This window comes from Populus euphratica, unplaced genomic scaffold (assembly GCF_000495115.2).
Source record: "Populus euphratica unplaced genomic scaffold, PopEup_1.0 scaffold367.1, whole genome shotgun sequence".
Lineage (NCBI taxonomy): Eukaryota > Viridiplantae > Streptophyta > Magnoliopsida > Malpighiales > Salicaceae > Populus > Populus euphratica.
In genome coordinates this window covers 178372-186611 of record NW_011500255.1, presented here as the reverse complement: position 1 = coordinate 186611, position 8240 = coordinate 178372, and the positions used below count along the sequence as shown (strand labels likewise).

General features: G+C 33.3%; 1 protein-coding gene and 1 long non-coding RNA gene across 2 annotated transcripts in view; one reads left to right on the top strand and one right to left on the bottom strand.

The window, feature by feature from the left end:
* The window catches only part of LOC105112779 (uncharacterized), a 1256-nt gene extending 840 nt beyond the window's left edge, over nucleotides 1-416 (top strand). Inside the window, exon 2 of the long non-coding RNA XR_839825.1 lies at nucleotides 93-416. This is a non-coding gene — a long non-coding RNA (uncharacterized LOC105112779). The remainder of the gene's footprint in view (nucleotides 1-92) is intronic.
* Nucleotides 417-489: 73 nt separating this feature from the next.
* LOC105112778 (Ribosomal protein L13 family protein) lies at nucleotides 490-4094 on the bottom strand. The gene is made up of 6 exons (XM_011008619.1): nucleotides 3997-4094; nucleotides 3758-3863; nucleotides 2612-2683; nucleotides 2090-2256; nucleotides 1544-1655; nucleotides 490-958 (listed from the first exon to the last, which is right to left on the bottom strand). Exons 2-6 carry the CDS (start codon nucleotides 3800-3802, stop codon nucleotides 737-739), a joined length of 618 nt encoding a protein of 205 aa, XP_011006921.1. The 5' UTR covers nucleotides 3803-3863; nucleotides 3997-4094; the 3' UTR covers nucleotides 490-736.
* Between the last annotated feature and the right edge of the window lie 4146 nt (nucleotides 4095-8240).

Genomic DNA, 8240 nt, shown 5'->3' with positions numbered 1-8240 from the left:
CCCACACCCCCCCCCCTCCCCACTTTTTTTTTCTCTGATTTCTCTCAGGAGTCAGAGGAACTGATTTCAGAGTTTATTTGCTGATATTCTAGGTACTGGTGCTTTGAGATGGCTGTGAAATCGTCCACAAAACACTGATCTCAACCAAAGACTCTTACAAGTGCAATTGTGCCATCGCAGCTATTGGATTCTCAGCGTGTCGACATTTATGTATATATATACTCGTTACAAGGACAGTCATTGCTTTGGTCAGTACGGGGCTTCCATAAGTTTTCAAGCTTCACCGACAATGCACGAGGATGGCTAATTACTGAGACATTCCTGCTGTTGCCCCCGCCTATACTGCATGAATGTCTACGTGACCTAAATGATCTGTAATATCCACTCTAATTTCTTGTTCATTTGCTCATTTCCCACCATGCTCTTATTGGCTGACCTTGTAACATTCATCTTTTCATCGCACAATGGTCAGAGTTATGAAGCAACAAAAAGAAAATTTGAGGGCTTCCAACAGGCCAAAGGGTCCATTAGCTTCATCTTCATTTCCCATTGAGAAACTTTAGACAGCAGAAACTAAAATGGCTTCACAATGTCTGTAAACCTAAAAGGAATGACAAGAGCCAGGCAAGAAATGCTGCCATTGGAAGCAGCTGGTGATCCATGACCGCATTAAGGTTGTTACATGCAAAATAAGAAGGCTTAACTGTCAGATATGGAAATAAGCTCTGCCCACTTTTCACTCGGTCAAATCTGCTTCAACTTCTCTCTTCTTGCCTTTTTTCTTATCATTACCAGCCTGTTCCAGTTGATCTGCCTTTTTCTGAGCTCGAATCATGGCTCTTCGAGCACGAGGTCGCGTTTCTCGCACTTTTCTGGGAGGCATCACATATGCTTCAACTGGCTGATCACCAAAGGGGTGCTCACTGTCAGGAAAAATCCTCAGTTTCCTATCTCTATCCTGCATGCAAAAATTAATACTGTCAAGACAGTTTTATCACAGGTAACAGATATTTCAGGCTAGTTGCTTAAAATTAATAAAGCCAATGCCTGCTCAACTAATAAATAAAGACAATCTGACTTCCAGTTTAACAAACTTGCAGCACATACAGATTTTTAGAAGGCAAGGTTGAAACTATACTTTTATTGGCAGTGCTTACAGCAGTGAGAAAATTCATTATTATTATTATTTTCGTTTCATTCCATCATAGGCCAAATCAAATACAATTATTTTTCTAGATGGAAGAAAAGCATCGATGGTGTCTTAATCCTCCTGTGTAACTGCATTTCAGAACCACAAAAGCGAATCATCAACTACACTCAAATCACGGTATGACAAATGCTAACCTTACTAAAAAAGGTATCCCTATAGATGCGCTTTAGATTTATTTTTATTTTTATTTTGAGGGGTGGGTGGGGGTGGTTGTATGTTAGAGGAAAGAAGGAAAAATATTGAGAATCAAACATTTCAACAGAAGAAAAAATTTAAAAAAACAGAAAAGAGTAATTTTTCAAACAAATATAATTTGGCTGGTATAACACGCACATCACGCAATTTGTTTCTTGGAAGCATACGCAAAACAGCTTTTCGGATGACTTCTGTAGGGTCCTTGGCCATCTGGTCTTTTAAACTCCTTTCCTTGAGGTGGCCTATATACCTACAGAAAACATATAATCAATCAACACAGGACTTCAATGCAAGAATGGGATAAGCTTAGCAGCATTGCAAGACTATAGACTATATCAGAAATTGCATTTGGTCCCTTTCTCTACATATCAAAATTGGAACACAAAATTATCTTTGTTTCATTGTTAGTTAAAAAGATGTGCTTGAAGACTTCATATTCCTCTTTAAAAATGTTTACTCATCTTCGATTACAAGGAGATTTAATTAGAGTGACTAAGAAATAATTTTCCAGCTATTAAGGGACCACCATGAGATCATTTATTTTCTTATGCTATTTTATATTACATGAAAACTTTGGTTTTCAGAGTGTGAAAATCAGAAAAGATGACAGTTGATCATTTGTCCTCTTGAAATCCCACATTCTACATTAACTTGGAAGTCAGAGATAAGAAAATGTTAAGATACCCTGTGTGCCAGCGGTAAAACTTATCCGTCATTTTTCTCCCCGTAACACAGACATCCTTTGCATTAAGCACAACACAAATATCACCATCATCACGATAAGGGGCGTAAGTTGGCTTATCCTTGCCTTGAATAACTGTTGATATTTGAGATGCTAATCTTCCAAGAACCTATAAAAAAGGGGGTACCTTCACAATTTCAAACTTAAAGAACTAAAAAATTAGAAAGGCAGTATAACCAGTTCAAATCCAGCATGATAATGCATATTCATGAAAAAAGAATCGGTGGACCATTTCCTTCACTAAATCCTACACCTCCCCCCAGCCAAACTTGTTTCACAAACAATTAACTCATGGGACCTGTTTTTTATTTCCCAGATGAGGGTAGGAAGAAAGAGAAGTATTGGCATTGAAATCCAAGTATTATCTTATTTCCCCTTACAAGTTGCCTAACATGGAAAACATTCCTACCATAATAAATCTATAATATCTTGGAACACGTATTGGAAAAAAAGGGAGATCCCACCTGGCCTTTAGCATCAAATACTCTCCACCGTAGACCTTCCAGATTGATACGTTTGAGGCCAGCATGTGCTTTCTGAAAGTGCACATGCAGAACAATAGTTTCTGTTACCAATTCCAATGCCAATTATCAAGTCATAAAACAACAGGTATAGATGTTAAACACATGCATTGTCATTCGCCCTAAAAGTACATTACAAAGAATCCATCAAGCATGTATATGAAGTGAATGTTCCTCTCCTTTATCTCTTATTAGCGAAATCCTTTTACTTGTTTAAAATTTAATTTTCATGTTTTCCCTTCAAAAAAAGGTGTTTTTGGGTTTACAAATTCAGAATATTTTTATTTTTATTTTTATTTTTTACTTTAATGGATGCTTTGGCTTTTGATATTTGATGGTTGGACAAAATCAGCAAGAAATGGGCCAGTTACTGCAGTTCAAGAGCCCTGCCTCTTAATGGAGGTGAGAGGAGGCAAAGCCACATCAAGGTTTTCGACCAAAGAGCTGAGCAAGGGCTCGACAACGCTATATTTCACAACCATGTTCCTAAGTCTAAAGTACCAACTTTACTCATAGTAAGGCATTTCTGCATCTACTAGGGCCAGATGTTAGGGACATGAAGCGCACATCATAGCATTGAAACATCTTGTGGCCAGGCATATATACTTGGAGGCTAAGATTGAATGGAAACACTTGCAGCCCATCTGAATCCATTTGGAAGACAACCTCAATTAGGAGCGGCCACACATTTTGGAGATGATTTAGAGGTGGAGAGTGAATAGTGAGTGTAGTTCTGGTAATAACAAGGGGTCAAAATAATTCCACAGAAAAGCACTCCACCAAAAACAAAAAATTGAGCACATGAAGTAGAAAATCTAATTTTCATACGCTGTATTGAATGATTAACTATGCAGCTCTAAAGAAACCAGGCATAAAAAACATTCGCGGGCGGAACATATATGCATCAAATCGTAACAAAAAAAAAAAGGAGGCATTTAAAATCCATATAGTACATTTTACAACACTTGCTGTGCTGAAAAGGAAAGTCTAATTTCTCTACTAGTTTGTGACAAGAACCTTCATTTTCCATGGAAAATGAAGGAATGGAACATAAAGAGAAAAGGGTCACTACAGATTAAAAGGAAGCACCTTCATGCTGCCATTAAAAGCGCTAGCTGCAGCTTGGCTTGCCATTTCTCTGTTCTTCTTTCTTTTTCTTTTTGTCTATTTAAGTAGATGATTTCTCGTCTCTCACCTGCAAATCATTCTCCAGTATTAGTACCAAAACAAAATACATGATCTACCCAATTATGCATAGAAACAAAAACAGTGAATTTCTTTTCAAAAAAGAAAGAAAAAGAAACTTGGAATGGGTTTAAGATGGAAACCTTGAAAACGAGCAGGATTTGTTCAGTGGAAGAAGAAAGAAGCTCGCTTAGCGATTGAGCAGTGCAAAATGTTTTCGGGCCTTCAGCTTCGGCGTAGTTTCCTACACAAGTACGGGCCTCCTAGGCTTAGAGAAAGCCCAAGTTTAGAAGTGTCTTGAACTCGTGTTTTCATTAACGTTGCTTCAACCTTTGTTTCTTTTTCTTTTTTCTTTTTTTAGAAATAGTTTAGCTAGTTTTTATTTGAGTTTCCAATGGATTTATTGGAAATTTTTGTCACTAAATTATTGAGTTTGTAGCACATTAATGCCTTTACTATCAAATTGATATATTTAATTTGTAAATTATTTTATTGTGGATAAATATTATCCCTCGTTTTGATTGAATTTTTATCATCGATGAAAAACCACTTTTAAGAAATTTATTTTTTATTATTTTAAGATGATATTTTTTATAAATATAAAAAATTAATACCTTTTTTATAAGCAATTTATTTTTTTTTAAGTCTAGTATTATTATTTTTATTTTTTTGATAAATAAAAAAATAATAACATTACAAAAACATAAAAGTAAAAATAAAATTATCTATAAATTATTAAAAATATATAAATAGGTTATATGAGTTTACTTATATAATTTTATTATGGTTTTCAAAATATTTAGATATAAGTTTCTAAAATTAGTCTGTTTTAAGTTTTGGTTGTGTCATGCATTTAACTAGGGGTGAGCAAAAAACTCTGAGAAACTGAGTAAAATGAATAAACCAAGAAAAAAACAACCAAAAAACCGAACCGAAAAAAATTAATTTTTTTATAAAAAATTTTGGTTCGATTCGATTTTGGTTGATGAAACCAGAAACTAGCAAAACCCCAACCAAACCAAACCAGTTCTGTTTAAGGGGTACTATAAATATGAAAAAAAAAACACTTTCTAATTTCTAAAACCTAATTAACCCTAGATACTCTCCACTCTCTAGCGACTCCTTGCATCCGCTCCCTCAATCCTTACGGCCGCACCTCACAGGCTCACACAATTCACACTTTCACTCACTCTGTAATAAAATCAAGTTAATTCCTTTCCGATTCTTCATCCATATCCCTCTCTGGCTCTCCTATACCATCTTCATTTTCAAAACAATCCATGTTTTTCTGTCTCTCCCCCTCTCGAAATCTTATTTGACCCAAAATCCTCTCTTTAAATTAAAGCACAAATCACTAACCACCACTTTAAGATCTATTCACTGTAACTCTTGATTTCACACATCAAAAGTTAGATCTTTATATGCTCTAGTGATTGAATGACTCTAGCTTTTTAAGGTTTTTTAATATAAAGTTTGGATTTTTATTCACGATGTTTGTGTTTTGTTTTTTATTATTTTATTTCTTGCACATCTGGGTTATTTATGATAGAACAGCGTTTTAGGACTGAAGTAAGCAGACCCTTTTCAAGTTCTTAGGTTCTGAAGTATTTATGCTTGTGTTTTTTTGGATCCGGGATCAGCAAAGTCTGAAACTTTATAGGTTTTTTGTGAACTGTTATTTATGAAAATGTCAATTGCACCACTAAAGAAAGAGTCCATTCAAATTAGAAAGGTCTGGAATGATAATCTCGAAGAGGAGTTTGCGTTGATTCGTCAAATTGTTGATCAATTTAATTATGTAACTATAGATATTGAGTTCCCTGGTGTGGTTTTGCGCCTTGTTAGGAATTTTAAGAATATTAATGATTATAATTACTAGACTTTGAAGGATAATATTGATATGTTGAAATTAATCTAATTGGGTCTTACGTTCTCGGATGAGAATGAGAATTTGCCAACTTGTGGGATGGATAAGTCTTGCATTTGGCAATTTAATTTCGGTGAGTTTAATGCGACCAAACATCTATCCATTAGATAAAGCTTAGGTATAGCCCATCAATCAAGGATTAACTCTTTCATACTAACATCCCATGATGCAGCCATCAAAAGCCCTACCTTTTTATGAATTTTTTTTTAAAACTTCATCGGGGTTCAACCTAGTGGTTCAAATGGTCTTTAAGGATGAAGTTTTGTTGGAATTGGATAATAGATTTTTGTTTGGTATGATGTGAGAATGAAAAAATCTAAAATTTTCAAGATTTATAAAACGCTATAGTTGCTTACCATTAAGATTTTTATAGGAATCCTTGTTACACTAAACTATGATATGGTGAGACTTGATAACAAGAGAGATACAAGTGAAAAACAAGACCATAAAGAGAAAGAAAGTTGAATTATTACAAATACTAAATGTGTAATATAGAAAACAAAAAGAATCAATTTCTAGCAACTTTAAAATAACATTAAATAACCTAGCCCAAGAATCCTTCTCACCATATTCCTTCATCACCTATAATTGTATATGTAAACTTTTCTTAGTACAAAGCAAATATAAACACTCCTAAAACTCTCAAATAAAAATAATCATGGTCATTATCCAAATAATCATGTTGAGGTGTTATCTTAAACCCTTAAAATCTAAAATAAAATATAAAATATCTTCATTTATTATATCACTTACTACATAATAAACCATTTAATTGGAAAACACACCATACTCTTTTCATTAAAACAGTGATACATAGGCTAAAAAATAGAGTAATAAGCATACATATGAAACATTTCTCGATAAATTAATCTAAAAACCCCACAATTAGAAGCTTGACTTAGGTTGAGTTTCAAGTTGAATTGAAAATGACATGGACTTAACTAAACCTAGTTGCCCCAACCAAGTTAAGCCCTAAACTAGTTGACTTGGTTGGGTCAATGTCATTTTAAAAAAAAATCAAAATACTATTATTTTAAGAAAATAATTAACCTCTATTGATTGAATGACTAGCAAGTTAATGATCTAATAATTCAAGCTTTTTCTAAGTTGATCATCAAACTAGGTTTAGAATCTATGATAACAAGGACAACCCTTAATTTTTTATCCATGAACTAGACTTCAAGTTATAAACTTTAACCTAAAAAAGCCTATCACAGCTCTATAGTCTTCATTGATACGGTCATACCTAATCTATAAAAAATGGATTCTAGACAAGCTCATGTATAGTTCTTACAATTAACTATATATTATATATAACGTTAGGCATCAATGAAACAATGTAACCTATGAGGAGATCCATTATTCATTCGAACATTAATTTTTTTATCCCTAAAACTTTTTACACTTCAGTCCCTAAATTTCTTTTTCTTCTTTTCTGGTCCTTAGACACTACTTTGATTTGTAATTGGTCTTAATGGATTTTTTTCCATGTGTGCATATAGATATCTCAAGGTGTCGAGAAAATGTTTCATTACTTAGTTAATTCTTGGTTTTATAAAACACAATTCAATTTAATTGATTTAAAATAATTAGAGTCTTAGGGACCAAATTTAAAGCTTCAAGAAATATTTAGCCCTTTTATTCTTCCACCACCACAGATTGATTAGTATGGTCAAGAATGAAGCTCATGTTCTTTTTTTAATATATATTTTGGTCCTTTATTTTTTTTAATTTTACCCCTTTACATTGACTTTATTTAGGATTTAAATTGGTACTTTGTTTTGGATGCCTTAATACGAAAATCTTGCAATATCAAGGGAAATTTTAGTGCTCGGTTTTGTAACACAAAACAAAATTTAGTTAATTTAAAATAATTAAGTGTTAAGAAAAAAAAATTTAAAATTAAAATAATTAAGTGTTAAGAAAAAAAAAATTTTAAAAAGACAAGTATAAGAATAGGGGTAAATGGGTAGGGAAAATAGGTTATCGTATGCAACGCTCACATTGGCAGATGAGAGGCATCCACAGTATTCAGGTAGCATTAGAGGTCTCCTAGCATCCAAATGACAACTTTCATGACAACATTGAAAACCTTGTGTCGTGTTTTTCCTAATGATTTGAAGCGTGAAGGTGGTAGTGAGGCGTTTGGGTTTCAACATGCTTTTTTTATTCTCCCTTTTTTTTCTCTCTCCTCTCTTCAAGGATCAAACTGGCCTGCCAAAATTTAAAGGTGTCATGTTATTTTTTTGTATCAAATTTTATTCTCATTCTTTTTATTAAGATATCAAATTTGATTCTCATTCTTTTTATTAAGGATGTTCATGGATATTGTTGAGTCAGGTTTGGACCTATAGACCCCCTAGATAAATATACAAGGATAATAAAGTAAAAATTATGTTAAACAAGCAAATTAAATAGTTAAACTTAAGGGATGATAATGGATTTTGAGAATTGAAAATA